The 16,884-nt window shown below is 38.2% G+C and overlaps 1 protein-coding gene across 1 annotated transcript in view; it reads left to right on the top strand.

Annotated features, from left to right (window-relative positions):
- LARS1 (leucyl-tRNA synthetase 1) overlaps positions 1-16,884 on the top strand; it is a 34,168-nt gene that overhangs the window by 15,743 nt on the left and 1,541 nt on the right. Inside the window, exons 19-31 of the mRNA XM_052816591.1 lie at positions 437-575; positions 3,275-3,487; positions 4,919-4,976; positions 5,852-5,915; positions 6,526-6,709; positions 6,947-7,037; positions 7,896-8,036; positions 8,600-8,740; positions 8,835-8,945; positions 10,085-10,195; positions 12,363-12,467; positions 14,337-14,432; positions 15,359-15,491. Coding sequence (XP_052672551.1) covers positions 437-575; positions 3,275-3,487; positions 4,919-4,976; positions 5,852-5,915; positions 6,526-6,709; positions 6,947-7,037; positions 7,896-8,036; positions 8,600-8,740; positions 8,835-8,945; positions 10,085-10,195; positions 12,363-12,467; positions 14,337-14,432; positions 15,359-15,491 — 1,587 coding nt within the window. The remainder of the gene's footprint in view (positions 1-436; positions 576-3,274; positions 3,488-4,918; positions 4,977-5,851; positions 5,916-6,525; positions 6,710-6,946; positions 7,038-7,895; positions 8,037-8,599; positions 8,741-8,834; positions 8,946-10,084; positions 10,196-12,362; positions 12,468-14,336; positions 14,433-15,358; positions 15,492-16,884) is intronic.

A 16,884-nucleotide genomic window follows, 5' to 3' on the forward strand; every position in this document is an offset into this window, starting at 1 on the left:
TGTGCAGCATCTCTTGTAGCTTTTTGCCTGGGCCATTGATTTGCAAGGGACCTCAGAAGAAGGAACTAATACCGTTTCTTGGGTGTTCTTAAATTCTGGCTAGCCTTCATTTTATGTAGCCTATGACATGGGACAGCTGTTATAACTTCATTATAATACACAGCAAATGATCATGAGCTGAAATTTGTTTGACAGTTGTGTTAAGAAGCTGACTACAAAAATAGCAAGTATTTTCTCTTTAGTAAAATGCCCAAGTTGAATTTTTAAAAACAGGATTCTTAAAAGCATAAGCATGAGTACTTGTGTGTATATATGTGTGTGTGTATATATATATGTTCCACTGAAAGTCATAAACTGCTTATGTATGCTTGAGTGCCATGCTTGTTAGTAGGCATGATAGTGACTGCATCTGATACCTGGCTTCCATCTCTTCTAGGTACCCGGTTACCTTGGGATGAGCAGTGGCTGATAGAGTCTCTCTCTGACTCAACTATCTACATGGCCTATTACACAGTGGCCCATCTGTTACAGGGAGGTAACCTGAGGGGCCAAGGAGAATCTCCTCTAGGCATTGGGTAGGGAGAGTGAATCATTAAGTTTTCTTGTTTAATTGGGTGTGCTTATCTCCTGAATTGTTCTTGACAAAGACTTGCCAAGGAGGCTGATTCTTTGCTTTTGTTTTTAAAAAGCATCATTGTTAAAACTTTACCTGCTGTTAGCTAAGTTACAGCAAATCTGCAGAAGGGAAATAAGAAAAGAGAAAGGAGTATGGTGGCCAGAGAGAGAGGAGGAATGTCCCTGAAAGCAGAACTGTATGCAGAGTTATATTACCTTTTTTAATAGTTGTTTGACTTGCCTTGAAATGGTCCTTGCCAGGTGTTTTTGAGTGGTTCGTTTCAGTGGCTGCTGAAGTCTCTGCTTATTGAGACTGCTTTGCAACTATAAAGTGAGCATGATTAGCCCTTAGTTTTTGTCACTGTATTAAAAGTTTGTAACTCTCTTAGAAGCTTAGAACCGTCCTTTATGCACAGCTCATATATGGAAGCCTTCAAAGTAAGAGGCAGAAGGCATTTGTACTAAAATACCTCTGAAGACTGCTCTGTGACCTCTTGGTTGGAGTGGTGGTGGACTTTCAGTGACAGAGATCAGAGAGATGAGATTTTTCAATTCCAGATGAGTTGTACTAAAACACTTCCAATCTTGCCTTGAATCTTATGCTTTAATTCTGCATGTTTTATGAACTATTTTCTGGAGTAGTTTACACACAGGAACTGGAACTTACCTTTTTCGATGCTATAACTAATCTGAAAAACATTTCCAAAGTAAAGATTCTTACAAACTGTTGTGGTTTAACCCCAGTCAGCAACTAAGCACCATGCAGCCGCTTGTTCACTTCCCCCCCCACCCGGTGGGATGGGGGAGAGAATCGGGGGGGGGAGGGGGAGTAAAACTCGTGGGTTGAGTTAAGAACAGTTTAATAGGACAGAAAGGAAGAAAATAATAATGATAATAATAACAATAGTAAAATGACAATAATAATAAAAGAATTGGAATGTACAAAACAAGTGATGCACAATGCAATTGCTCACCACTCACCAACTGATGCCCAGTTGGTTCCCAAGCAGCAATCCCCACCCCCGGGCCAACTCCTCCCAGTTTATATACTGGGCATGATGTCACATGGTATGGAATATCTCTTTGGCCAGTTTGAGTCAGCTGCTCTGGCTGTGTCCCCTCCCAACTTCTTGTGCCCCTCTAGCCTTCTTGCTGGCTTGGCATGAGAAGCTGAAAAATTCTTCACTTAGCATAAACACTGCTTAGCAACAACTGAAAACATCAGTGTGTTATCAACATTATTCTCATACTAAATCCAAACATAACACCATACCAGTTACTAGAAAGAAAATTAACTCTATCCCAGCCAAAACCAGAACACAAACAGAAATAGTTCTGAAAGACTTGGCAAGGCTTTCATTTTTGGCTCAAACCTCTCTAATTATAGAGAGCCTACCTACATACCAGTCCTGTCTGGAAACAAACTTCGAAGTGAGCATCCTGAGCACTGAATTATAGATTTGATGTAATTAAGTACATACAATTAGAGTGTACTCTTACGTGAGTAGGTAACATATTTCTTGTAGTGTTAGCAAACACTTTTTACTAAGACTTACTCTGTGTGGTAAAGTAAAAGGGGATTTATGGTGCATCACATCAGTCACCATTTGGTTACAATGATCTTTGACACCAAACAGGGAAGCTAAGTCACAGCACACCACAGTAATTTAAAGCATAGAACAGTAACTACCAGAACTAAAACAATAAACTGGTACATGTAAGACTTTATTCTAGACTGGTGGTATCGACTGTCATTTGAACTAGTTGTTTAATATGTACTAGAGGTACTTTGGATCCAGAATGCTTTTCCTCTCTGCGTAATACAGGCCAAAGCACCTTAGTAGATGTTAACAAATAGTAAACTTTGATTTGAAATTATTTAATTTGAAATGTGTGCAGGTAGTATCTGGTAGACTCCAGTGAAATTTTAGGGAGCTAGGAATAAAAATCTCTGTAGAAACAAGGATATTTTTTTTTCATGCAGGCCATTGGCTGCAGAACAGTGGGTCTGAGTTGCATCTCATCAGTGTTTTCATTCAAAATTGTGGATTTTACCTCTAGTAATTGGTAAAAAGTGTCTTACAGTAAATGTTAATTTTGAATGGATTAATTCCATTCAAAGTGGGAAAAGACCACTAGTTTTTCCATGTAGGAGGTGACTTTGAATTGTACAGCAATTTCCTTGTACCCCTGCTCTTTTACTTTCATGGAAGCCAGAAGGAATGGCTCTATGACCCAGTGCAAGGGAGGGCAGGGAAACTTATATACTAGTAATAGGTTTTCAGTATTCAGTTAAGGTCACAAGTGGTGCTGTGGGTGTGGGGGGGTGGCATTTGGAAAAGAAATGAACAGGTTTCCAGGACAGTCAAGATTACTTTTTCTTTACGGGAGTCTTCATGCTTTATTGGGAAATAGCAAAGGGCAGTTTAAGCAGGGCATGGCTTGAGCAGTTCTGAGTTCTGATTTTGTTTCTGATGTTGGACTCACTCATCTGATCTTAGACAAAGTACCTGTATGCTCTTTGTCCATATTTGCTGTGCTTATCAAATGGAGCATGTTGTAAGAATGAATCAACAGTTTTAAGCTGTCTTATACAAAATGCTGTAGAGTGTAAGAGGAACTTTCATTGACGTCTCAATATGGGACTAATTCTGTGCAGAGCACATCAAATGAGCAAAGAAGTTTGGGATTACATCTTCTTCAAGGCAGCTCCGTTTCCTAAAACAGAGATTCCAAAAGAAAAGTTGGACAAGCTAAGGGAGGAGTTTGAATTTTGGTATCCTGTGGATCTCAGAGTTTCTGGCAAAGATCTTGTTCCAAATCATCTGTCGTACTACCTCTATAATCATGTGGCTATGTGGTCAGATCAAAGGTAAGTTTGGATAATGCAAAACAGGCGTGCAGGAGATAAAGCTGGAGAGTTTGTAGTTCTGGTACATTTGCTAATGGCTTTTTTGGACTGTACAACATTCAGAATTAGGTTGAAAATTTATTCTTTCATATTGCAGCTTTGTTATAGTTGTCTATAGTAGAAGTTATTGAGAAGGCTCTTTACCATTATTTCCCCTATTTTTTCTAGAATCCTTTAAAGATTTTAAGATGCAAGATTCTTACATACACATTCTAAAACATTATTTAAAGCAAAACTGAAATCTAACTGCATAATATGACTTTAGTTGACTTGCTGAAATCCTGTCTGTTCTAAACACTGGAATTCCGGCAAGTAGCGTAATTGACTTGGCAGTTTCAATCAGCTTTAGAGCAAACCTAAGGATTTATATGTCCTAACTAAACAGTATGTTGGCTTGGTGCTTCTTTAGAGGGTATGTGTAAAAAAAAAAAAAAAAAAAAAAAAAACATGCTGAAACAGCGTTGGTGTATCTTTAGGGTTTTTTCCTCCTTTGGGAGTGAAGAGAATACTACGTAGCAGCATCTACAGCTAAATCCAAATGCAGGTGATGTTGGAATTACAGTGTTTGATGCTGTTTTTCATTTGTTTTAGCTGCCTATGGAGGCATGAATTGCTCAGTTAGGTAGCCACATGAAAAAGCAAATGTGTGAAAGTGGAGAACAAATTTTAACTTTAGCTTTCATTGGCCTCTCTTATAAAAGTCAAATGTCTTCTGTAAATATATCCTCCTATGGATTTTCCAGTGTTGAATTGTATTCCTGCACTGGGGTTTTAAGTGACTTTATTATCATTAAGTTTTCTTAATTACTTCTTGAGGATCATTAAAACAGTGTACATGTATTCCCATGGACTATGCAGTACAGGTTGAGAATCTTTGCTGATCACATGGTGCTTTTAGAAAGATGTAGTTCTGTGCATGAAGATACTATGTTTGCATTCTCTTGAACCTCTGTTTAAGAGTTGTATAAAACTGTATGTAGGAAAAGCTGTTTTCTGATGTACAGTAAAGATGATTACGGGGAATTTGATATCTCCTTCCTCTCTTGGTAGAGATGTGTGGGACCTAAGTCTATCAAGTGCTGTTGGGCAATGCCAATCACTGGCCTTTAAATTAAATGTAGCTGAATAGAGGGAGATGGGGTAAATGAAGTATAATTGTAGGTGCAGTGCTCCCTGCTTTGTATTTCAGCAATGATAATCCCTAGCCCTTATATTGGAATTCTTTTCATCTTCAGAGACACTCCTTAATTTTTTTAAGACACCCCCTGGGTATTTTTTGAAGATTCTAGCTAAGGTGTTCATCCCAAACTGGAACATAAAATGTTTGTTCTTTTTTTTAATAGAGAAAATGTATTTACTTTAACAAATGCTTTGTATCTTGTCTTCAAACAGAGAAAAATGGCCAGTAGCTGTGAGAGCAAATGGACATCTCCTTCTCAATTCTGAAAAGGTATAATGAGGTTTCATGTATGAGATGGTTTTTGTGGTTGTCAAAATAGGCACTTGCCAGCCAGATTGGAAAAATCCTTCTTGGAATTTAAGAGGAGGAAATAGTGAAATTTTTCTTCATTGGTGCCCTCCAGTTTTTCATTCATCAGAGGTAAAGACCTGCCTTTCCTCCAAGTCTATCTAACACTTTTCTTAAGTTACCTCTTGTATAGCTTCACCAGTTTAGTAAAGATGTCAGTGCATTTCTGTTAAATTTTAGGGTAGTTTTTTTACTAAATTTTAGCTTTGTTAAGCGTTGGAGTAGATGCAGTGAGAGGAAGAAGTTTGTGCCAGTAACTTGCTAATGTATGCAAGTTCTGAAACTGAATTTAATTAAAAGTGCCCGAACATAGGAATTAGGCCTTGGAGACTGTCTAACATAAAGCAAAAAAACCTCACCAGAGTCCTTGAAAAACCAATGCAGGATAAGCTGAAAACGCCAATTTTGAAGTAGTATTTAAGTTTATTTTAGATAATTTCTGAAATTAAATTTTGGTACCGGTTTTCCCATTTTTCAAAGCCTGACCAAGTCTGGGGTGGAACCCAAATGTTGCAGAAGGCAGCTACCTTTTCCTTGTAGCTGTGGTGTATATGGACCTTAGTAGTAACAAGGTGTGCAAGTGTCAAGACAAGTTCAACATTCAGGAGTTAGATGAGTGCTTGCAAAGTTTAGTCTGCTTTTGCTGAGACGTAGTTCAGATTTAGCAAATTGTTTTTGCTATGATTCATGAGAAAATACTTTCTCAATGGTTTGCCCAAACTCTTGTTGCATCTGTCTTGCTTATTCAACAACAAAATGGATGTGTGAGAAAATAAAGGCTCTTCTATTTTTTTCAGATGTCCAAATCTACAGGCAACTTTCTTACCCTAACTCAAGCTGTTGACAAGTTTTCTGCAGATGGTAAGTATGTTCTGACCTGCATCTGGCTTTCAATTATGCCAAAATGACTAAAATTAGTGTTTTGCTCTCAAAGGAGTGGTGGGTTTATTGGAGTACTGAATTGCAATAAATCTACTGCTTACCACCTGTTCTTGTTTGAAAAGCTGAACTCTGTTTAGAAAATTGGAATGCATGTTAGCACAACACCTGTTTCAACCAAGAACTGCTCCTGGTGTTGAGACCTCCTAGAGGGGTGCCTATTTCATTCTTCCATGTTTGCTTAAGAGATCAAAACATAAGACATACTGTTGATGCAATGGTGTGTATACATGCATGCTGATGTTTCTTTTTTACATGCTATTGTTTTTTGGACAGTGATTTTGGTAGTCTCCTGGTTCTTGGTGTCTGTCTGGTTTCCTTCCCAAGGAGAGCAGTGTACCTCTCCTGGGTAAAGTGCATCCTTTGTGAGACATCTCTTTCTAGTTGGCCAGGCAGTTTGTAAATTTACTTTACATTTTATTAACTCTTAATGAAAACTTAGTTGTAATTCATTTTGACTCCCATGCCTTCTGCATCTATGTCTACCAGATAATTGCATGCCAGCTATGTTAGCTGATCCAGTTTCTTTCAGGCATGCGTTTAGCCTTGGCTGATGCTGGAGACACTGTTGAAGATGCCAACTTTGTGGAAGCCATGGCAGATGCTGGTATTCTTCGTCTCTACACATGGGTGGAGTGGGTAAAGGAGATGATTGCAAACAGAGACAGTCTAAGAAGTGGTCCTGCCAACACCTTCAATGACAGAGTCTTTGCCAGGTACTGTAAAAAGGCTAATAATACAGTTTGGTCCATTTTTTTTTTTTTCTTGCAAGGAGCATCTCTGTAGTTATTTTTCTTTCCTACAAATTAATGAATTCCATAAAACAAAACACGTTACATAATAGGCTATGGGATCGTGCTGCACTGGTGACACCGATAGTGTTTTACACAATGTTGCCATTATGTGGGGTAGACTATGCAATATTGATATTTTCACTTCCCTTCCCTCCCTAGTGAAATGAGTGCAGGCATAGTGAAGACAGATCAAAATTATGAGAAGATGATGTTTAAGGAAGCTCTGAAAACTGGCTTCTTTGAATTTCAGGTAGGAGGTCTCTTTATAGGTGTAAGAAACTAACACTTGGTATTTGTTACTTTGTGGATTTCTTTTGATCCTGATGTCTCTGATCCTTAATTATACAGCTGAATTGGAATCAGAATTGTGCCAAGAAACAAGAGTACTTTAATGGAATAAATCTGAGATTATGAAGGTCTGCTTGTGTCATTTTACAAAGGTCCAGAGGAAGACAACTGTGATGCTGCAAATAGTCCTGATATCTAATATGGGCAAAAAACTGCTTAAAAAAAAGACACTACTAAAAAGAGTGTTTCCTTTCTTTAGTTCCTTTGTAATAAGGAACTCTTTGTAAGAAATCCAGATAATACGTCAACAAAATTGTTTGAAAGCAGAGTGCTTTTTGATATACCATAAACCATGTCTCCGGAATGTCTGCTGAACCATGCCACTTCACTTAATGAATTACAGAGACTTCTTTATGTGGCTTCTTTATGGTATTCAGGAATATGATTAAGTAGGCTGAATTATGTGTATAATGATAGATCATATTCATTGCCTTTTTTTTAGTACTTACTAGTAACTTTATGCAAGCTATTTAGGGTGATAGTACCTGATACACAGTTGTGGATACTTTTGTCTTTCATGTCTGTGCCAATAAACACTTTTTTAAAATACCATATTAATGCAAAAAATCAAATGGCCAACCGACAGATTCACACTCAGGTGCTTCAGGAAAATACAGTTCTTGTAATAATCCGTTATTGAGTTCTAAGCTGCTTACATTCTAAAGGCATATTAGAGCAAAGGATTGTGTGTGTTTTCTTCTAAGTGTTTCTCCGTGGCAGTTGGAATGTGTTCGTGATGGTTGCATTGGCTGTGTTTCAGGCAGCGAAAGATAAATATCGTGAGCTGGCGATAGAAGGAATGCACAGAGAGCTGGTGTTTAAGTTTATTGAAGTTCAGACTTTGCTGTTGGCTCCTATCTGTCCCCACTTATGTGAGCACATCTGGTCACTGCTGGGAAAGGTACTAATGTTTCAGCTTTGTCACTTGATTCGGATCTAAGTTTTTTACTGATTTTTAGTAAGGCTTCTATCAGGCTTATGGATGTATTTCATATGCAAGTAGAAGAAATGTATGTCTTATAATAAGAAGAGCCATAATGGCTTATTGTCCATAGGACAGTGAACATACAGTTAGCCTGTTACTGTGGTGATATATGCAACTTTAATACAAGTCACTTCAGTTGTCTACTCACAAAGAGGTGATCTAAAATTAACCCAAATAATGCAATATTCCTACACTTATGCATTAAACTTAGTTGGGTTTTTTTTTAAGTGCCTCGTGCTTGTAGATGAAGTTATGTAGCTATATGGCAGGTGTAATTGTATCTATAGTCCTTAACACACTTGCAAATAAGTGCTTGTTGGCTGTATACTTACCCCTTTACAACCTAGTTACAGGTGGGTGCTCCTTGAGGTTCAAACTGTCTAAACTTCAGTTTCCGGTCAAGCTATAATGGATTGAAAACCCACCAGATAGTAATGTGTTTTCATCTCAGCGCATGTCACTTCTTCTTTTCTTCAAAGCCCGATTCCATCATGAGAGCCTCGTGGCCAATAGCAGGTCCTGTGGATGAGGTATTAATTCGGTCTTCTCAGTACCTCATGGAAGCAGCTCATGACCTCCGACTCCGTCTCAAGAACTACATGGCACCTGTGAAAGGAAAGGTGAAGTGTACTAGGTCATCTTTTTAAGTGTGCGTACTTGATGATTCTGTATTGCCTCATGACTCCTTCCTAATTTTTTTCATTGTTTCCTTAGAAAAGTACTAAAGAACCTCCCCAGAAGCCTTCTCACTGTACCATCTATGTGGCAAAGAACTACCCGCCTTGGCAGCACACCACCTTATCAGTTCTGCGCGAGCACTATCAGGTGGTCATCCTTTCATGTTTCTTTGGGCTGCTTACCTGCTTTTTTGTGGGTTCTTTTTTTCTATCTATAAAAAGCTTATAAGCTGTAATTTGTTACTGAATTATTTAAATATAAAGCAAGATAGTTTTAATTTTCTTTATGCTTTTAAAACTGTCCAATAAATTTTGGTGCTTAATGAAATGTCCCAAGGAATGTCATTGATTTGACAGCATAATTTCATTGTTTTTTGACAATCTTGAGTAAAAAGCGGCTCATGTTCTGTTATTTTTTTTTTCATTTGTAAGTGGTTAGCTTTTAAAATGCTCTTCTTCCCAAGTATATTTCTGAGGAAACATTGTTGACTGACAGATTAATGCTGTCTTACTATGCAAGTGGGCTTAGAAGCATTGTTTTGGTCCTTAAATAGGTGTATGCCATTCAGTGATGTTACAAGAAATGCATTGAAATGGAATACATCAGTCATAAGTAGAAGAAATAAGCTTTTCTGAAAGCAGAAGAATCTTCTTCTGACATGGGGAAACTGATGAGAGTGGCTTTTGGCATCTTGATGAACCATCCTTCTCAGCTTGAACAAATCAGTATTGTAGCTGACAGATTAGAGAGCCATGACTATTCCAACTTGTATTGAGATAAAGCAATATTCCTCATGTGAAATTTGTTTTTGGGGTATTAAACTTTGGGCATTCTATACGCTTTTTTCTGCATCAGTGTTAAAAATCTGCTGTTTGGTCTGATGCACTAAACAGGATTGTTGCAAATATCTAAATTCTGAATGTAAAACCCAAACAATTCAGGAGACTAGCGCTTAAATGTGCTTGTGATAAGGCTTAAATGTGGATTTAAAATGCATTCTGGTAGAAAATTTAAGTATATTAATACATAGTCACCAGAAAGAATAAAGAAAATGCAGAATAATACTGAGTCGCCTCAATGGCAGTAGTTATCTGGGTTTTTTTGGTCAAAGTTTTAAAATTTTACTTTTAAAATGTTTCAAATGGATGAGAAAATTATATGTGGAATCAATGATGGTGACAAACCTAGTTGGTATTTAAGGGAAAGCACAAAGGGTATATGATATTAAAGGGTAAGGTTTTTTTAATGATACTTATACTTTTTAATGGATGTGCATCAATGTTTAGGTCAGTGGAGGTCAACTGCCAGATAATAAAGTAATTGCCAGTGAGCTTAACACCTTGCCAGAGCTGAAGAAGTATATGAAGAAGGTTATGCCTTTTGTTGCCATGATTAAGGTAAGTAAGTGTCAGAGGGACAGTTCTTGTATAGAAAAAGCTTTTGTGAATGAAACATGTTGCTCAAAGGCAATGATAATCTGTAACTTGGTGCATGGGTATTGTTGTTTCCTTTATTTCATTCCTGGATCTCCTACTAACATTTGACTTCAGTCCTGGCCCTTGCTTATTTCGCATCTTCATGTTTTTGTTTATAAAGTTCTTTGATGTTGCTGGAAGAAAGATCTAATAAAAATGTCTCTACATAAATTAGCCCAGGTGGGCTAATGGTCTAGTTGAGGCTTGTGTATTTTGCAGGCTGTATAATCTGTGCTTCAAATATACGTGGGTTCTTCTACATTTGAAACTCACCATATTTGACTTTTCCAGTTTTTCGTGCTGAAATGAGAATAAGGTGTTGCTCTAGAGACATAAAAATGCTTAACATTTGGAAGTTAAGAACAAGCCTAGAGATAATTGATTGCCTACATAAAAGGAAGGAAAAAAGGGACTGTTCTGAGCCCTGAATGGAATTACAATTTGTGTATCATTCTTAGTTTTTATCACTAATATTCTGATATTTCATTATTATTTTCCCAGAGTTATGCAAGCCTATGAAAATCTTGGCTTGCTTTTTTTTTTTAAAGAAACTTTATTGTGCTTGCTGTTGCAGATAAAAATTCGATACTGCAACTAGGTAAGTCCAAGAAGCAAAGAATAAGCAAAATTTTAAATAAAAAAAAAAGGGGGGGCCATGGGAAGCAGAGTAGGGTTTAAAACCTTTTGACTTCCACTCATGATCTGTAGAAGTTGAGATGGATTAGTAATGGAAAAAATCTTAATGACTGTAAAAATACTACTTTTTCTTCTTAAACTTTAGCTTGATTTTTAAAATGCATGTAATAATGTCTTCTATTTGTAAGCTTTGTCATATTTTATAAATGGAGGTGCTCTTTTGCCCTCTCTTTAGGGTTACTCTAATTATTCCTTTTCATGGTAGCTCAGAAGCCTTCAGAGGAACAGAGAGCACACAAAGCAGCTGTGAAGCTTCCTGTATAAGTTTGCAAAGAAATGTAGTGATGCGTTAGATCAACTGATACAGTTGAAAAAGGTCAGACAAGCTTTCAGTCCTACAAGTGTGTTAGGTCTGAAACATCCCTACTTTTTGATGTCCTTAGTCTGGCAATAGTTAGTGATCCTGGTGCACACAGGGAATGGGTTGGCATGCTGAGGCTTACCTGGTAATTGATCCTTCCACTTTTAAAGAGCAGTAAGGAATTTCACATAAAGACATAGAAACATCTGAGCTCAGACTCCCTAGATCAGTATGTTTTTCTCTGAAACCAATTATTCAGCAATTCCAGTGTACAAGGAGCATTTCTGCTTGTGCTTCCTATTTGTCAAAGGAGGGCTTAAATGTTGAAGAAACTTTGTGATTTACAAAGGGAAGCAATTCAGTGTTAATGTAGGGAATCTTTCACATTAAACTGACAAGGAAACCAGGAAACCACAACCATGCTGAGTCTGACAAAGCACAGCTTCAAAGGAAACAGCTGGCTCAGCATATGAAAGCAGGAAAGGGACAGATTAAATTCCGAAGAGGAAGTTCTGTTTTAGTAAAAAAAAATTCACGTGGTTTTTATATTGCCTTTAATACTTTGTCTCTTGTGACTGTTGCTGTTGGCTTTCTGGACTAATTAAGTTACTTTTATGTTAACACATAAAGTAGTTGTTATTTCCCTGCAGAGAACTTGTTTTACGACTGCTGTGAACATGTCCAGTTGTTGTATGCTTGTCCTTTTATTTTAAACTAGGTCATAAGACTGAATTTCCTGCTGTGAAATACCACTGAAATGCTGACTTATTTTGCAAATTCTCAACCTGCACACTAAGTGGGGATTATAAATAACTGAATGTCAAACACCTTTTCAATTTTATATTAAAAATGTGTTCTAATTGCTCTTACTCCTCCCATCAGTGTCACTAACTCCCTGTAGAAGAAACCCTGTTACAAGAAAATTATTGCTCCTACGTTAGCATGTTGTGCCAGCAGAAAGCTCTCATAGTTAAAAGCCTATTCTTTTCATGACTAATGTAGACAGTTTGCCATTTGGAAGCATCATTTTACTTGCACAATTTAGAGGGTTTTAAGCCTTTTTTTTTTTCTTTTTTTTTCCTCCTCTGAAAGGAAAATCTTGAGAAGAATGGTTCACGTGTTCTTGATCTGGAACTGGAATTTGATGAACGTGCAGTGCTTATGGAGAATATTGTCTATTTGACAAATTCCCTGGAGGTTGGTACATAGTTGGCATATTTATTCCTTGGGTTTTTTTTTTTTTTGGAATAGCTGGAGGACCAGCCTTTCCTAAGGCTCTAAGCCTGTTTACATTAACTTCTGAGTGTATGTTGCTCAAGTAATTGTTTTTTATCAACTTTCTGTATTTCAACCTTGCTGTTTAAATTTGTCAAATGTAGGTGTATAAATCTGTTAAATATAGGCATGAGACATGGTGGTAGGTGTGTAGTATACAAACATGTTCCCACAAAACAGAGGTGGTTTTTACTGCAGGACTGGTGGTATCTGTGATAGTGGAGTCCAGTGGTGCTTTTGAAGAGATGTTTTTATCTGAGCCAACCGGTATCTTACATTTTTTTTCAGCAGAAGAAATGAGAAGGACATGTTTCAAGGCATTACTAGCAAGAATGATCAGAGTCCTTAGACTTGTATCCTTGGACTCTTACAATAGCATGTTAACTGTAGCAGATTACCTTGCCCTCTTCAAGGAGCAAGTTCTGGGCAGGGCTTTTAAAACTATGGTATGTAGCAAGATGGATACCAGTCTAGCAGGAGTTACACTGCTTCATATGATAACCAGAATTTAGTTCAATAGGCAATATGTTAATGAGGGGACAGCTCAGTCAGGTTTTGTTTTTAAAACAACCAACCAACCAACCAACCTCCAAAAACCCAAACCAACCCCCCCAACCCCCAAAAAGCAAAACCAAAAGCAACTGTTTCAAGAATTAGAAAATATATACATATATTGCAAAACTTAATTTTGTAACCTGTACAGTATGAAACAAATGTGGCTTTATTGGACTTGTCCCGCGTCAGAGCGAAGTCAAGAGCAAGCAACAACTTTTATTTTAAAATATCTGTAAGTCTGCAAAACCCCCTGAACTGGGGGATGGAGCAGTTAAATAGTGGATCTTTCATGTGGGAGAATCTAGAAAAACTTGAGAACTGGGCTATCAAATCTCCTGAAGTTTCACAGGAGTTGTCAAGTTCTGTACCAGGGCAGAATTACCCCATATTTCTGTATAAGTTGGTGCTGGCTGGCCATCAGCTCTGCTACAAAGGACTTGGGGGTTACTGTGGGGTTGTCAAGATTAACGTAAACATAATGTGAACGTGCTGTCACTGCAAACGAGCCACGCTGCCTGTAGACCTACATTAGAAGGCGTTACCTATATAGGATGTGATTTGGCAAGTCAAGGGAAGTCATCCCTTTCCACTCAGGTCTGCTGAGCCCAAATTTGGCCACGTGTCAGTGTTGTGCCCCCTTCTCATCTTCCCCCACTCCACACCCCCAGTTTAAAAAGGCTTTGAGGACTTGCGGCTGTTGAGCAGAGGGCTATCAAGATGGCTGGGGGGAGCCCACCCTAGTGCATGACCTACAGCGAGAGGCTGAAGGAGGTGGGCTAAGATCTCAGAGAAATCTTCCGCTACTTAAGAGAGTTAAAGGTGATAAAGCCAACCTCTTTCTTGGTGGTAGGCTGATAGTCAAACAAGGGACAGTAACCAGGAGTTACTGCTGGAGTTGCAACTTGTGAGGCGGACATGGGACATGAGGAGAGGGCAGCAGTGTAGCCTTGGAACAGCCGACCTGGAGAGACTGGGCTGTCTAGGGGGGATCTCTGTCCTTGGAGGCTGACTAGTTGGCACTAGTCCACTTCAGACAGGGAGTAGGTGACCCTCAGAGGTCCCTTCCAAACAATAGTCTGTGATTTTAGGTGTGCTATTGTTGCCTTATGTCAATGCATGTTTACTTTCTGCTTTACTATGCGAACAGTTCTTTGATAGGCCTGGTAACTCCTGTTGTTCCCTCCAAAACAATTAAACTCCTGTTTATTCCTTCCTCCCCCTTTTTTCTTTTTACAGCTGGATCACATTGAAGTGAAGTTTGCTTCTGAAGCAGAAGATAAAATAAAAGAAGACTGCTGTCCTGGAAAACCATTTTCCATATTCAGAACTGAGGTAAAATCAGAAATTCAGATATTGGAAGTCTGAAAACTTAATTTAAAAAAACCCAGACAAAAGCAAATATGCCATTTAAAAACTTTAATCTGATGTGAACACTGGATTTATTTTGCCTTTGTTTGTATAGAACCCTAAATGTGACTAGGATTGTACCTTAGCTTTAAGGCTCTTCCAGTCAGCACAATTTAATGATTTGACCTGAAGACTGTTAAAAATAAGCGACCTGAGCATTCGCATACTCTTATATTTGTTTCTTTCAGCCGTATGCCTTGACTACTGCTGTTTAGATAAAGTAGATTGTATTCTGCTTAAAACACAGGCCAAAAAATAAAGAATTGAGATGATCTTCTGCAAGTATGGCTGAACTTCACTTCACCAGTGTTATTTGGAAATTGTAGTGTTGCTTATTACACTTGTTTCAAAGTATTACAAATTTCCATGTGAAACTTTGTATTACTTGTTTGCTGAATTCTGAAGTGTTTTTTAATACTTCCTGTGTTTATCCGTTATTTATAACGGGTTAATAAATTCCATTCAGTTGCATAAAATAAAACATTTCAAAAGTATTCCTACAGCTGTGTCATGGAGTCTTGGAAGAATTAGTGAGTAATGTGTAAGATTAGTGAAACTCGACAACAGTGGTATCATGTATGAATGTTTCTAGCTCTGCACTTTTCAATGGTAAAAATTTCATGGATTTCCCTAAATATGTCCTAAAAACTTGTGCATACTCTGGCTTATGTTTTAAAGAGCTGGGCGGGTGCTTGTGTTCTGCCACTGGCAGTCAGTGTTTCTAAATGAAGTTTATCTATCCAGAGTATTTGGTGATAGAAGATGTTTCTTTGTTTTAGTTTCATGTTTCCTCTGAGGTTTGGATCACAAATATGGATTCTCCTTTAAAGTTTGTATTAACTTTCTTACAGCCCGGTGTGTCTGTATTTTTGGTGAACCCTCAACCATCTAATGGCCACTTCTCTACAAAAATTGAAATCAGGCAAGGAGACAATAGAGAGACAGTTATCAGGCGCTTAATGAAGATGGACAGAGGAATCAAAGGTAAAATACTAGCACAGATGTACAGCTATCACATGCTGATTAGATTAACATTCCCAGGAGAGAAGTGGAAACAGAAAGCTGCTGAAGTTTGTGCTGCTGTAATAGATGCTTAGAAAGGAGCAAGAAGCTTTGGGTTTGAGTGAACAAGAAAAGAGGTAACATGCAAATAAGCAGGCTTTTCTATGGGTTTTCCTCATTAGTCTTGTTCTGCCACTGGTACACCGAAACCTAGTTCCAACCAGAGATGAATATGGATGATATTTCCCCTTGTGCTTTGAATTTCCAAGAAAAAGTGTTAGTTCCATAACTGGTTATAGGCAGCTTCTGCCACTTCTATGGAGCCCAGGGCTGAAAAAAAATTTACCAGATTTATTTTTCTATTTAGCCTAAGGTTAATTAATTTAACAGTTGCTATGTTGGCTCCTCATAATTTCTGTCCCGGTTCATAGTAGAAAACTGTCTGTTCACCTAAAATTTGGATTACTGAAGAATTGCTCAATAGCCTATCAGTTACCATTGTTTATGGCAAACTCGAACTAGCAGCCTCTGTGGAAAGTAGTTTAATACTCCTTTTGAGTTCTCTGAGCTATTTCTTCCCTCTCTACTCTTGTATTCTTTATACCCTAATACTTGATTTTAGCTGTTAAATGTTGAACTCTGCAGTCAGAAGAGACACAGTTAGTACTGGAAGAATTTCTTTGAGAGCACTCAGTCCACTGGCAATAGTGGATTCTGGTGTGAAAGTATTAAGACAAAAACATTTCATTACTGGTGAACCTGACTTTGCATTTAAGCTACCTATTCTGTCCTCTGGTGTTAGCTGGTTGCCAGTAGTGGAGACCCAAACGAGAGTGGCTGGTGAGCCAGAACTTGCTGCTGTGTCTGACAGCATCGTCACTGCTCGCTTACCAGAAGTTGGTGTCTCAGTGGTGGTGCAGTGATGGCTCTGGTAAAGGTCTCCAGGCAGAGCTTGGGAGTGCTGCTTTTCCTATGGCATATTTACTTGGAGCATGTTGAGTGCTCTGAAGTGGCTGGTGTACTGTAGTTTAGGAACCTGAATTCCATCAGAGCTAAAAAATCCAGCTCTATGGAGGTTCCTTTTTTTGGTAAAAATCCTGATTGCTGCCAATAATTACTTTGCCTCTTCTTGCTGCATTACTTTCTAAATAGTTTTCTGTCTAGTAACTTAATGCAGGGCTTTTCTGCTGCCATGTAATTTCTTGAGGTGTTGTGCACTAAGACAGAAGAGGAGAGATGCTGTTTTCATCTTTGTTACTGTCTCATTGTGTGGCACTGAGAAAGTCTTGGCCCCTTTCCTGTTTTTTGCCTTGTTGCAGTTGGAATAAAGGCTGTCTCTTAGGACTGCTACTGTGGTCAGTTTAAATGTTTGTGG

The sequence above is a fragment of the Harpia harpyja genome, chromosome 20 (genome assembly GCF_026419915.1).
Source record: "Harpia harpyja isolate bHarHar1 chromosome 20, bHarHar1 primary haplotype, whole genome shotgun sequence".
Taxonomy (NCBI): Eukaryota; Metazoa; Chordata; class Aves; order Accipitriformes; family Accipitridae; genus Harpia; species Harpia harpyja.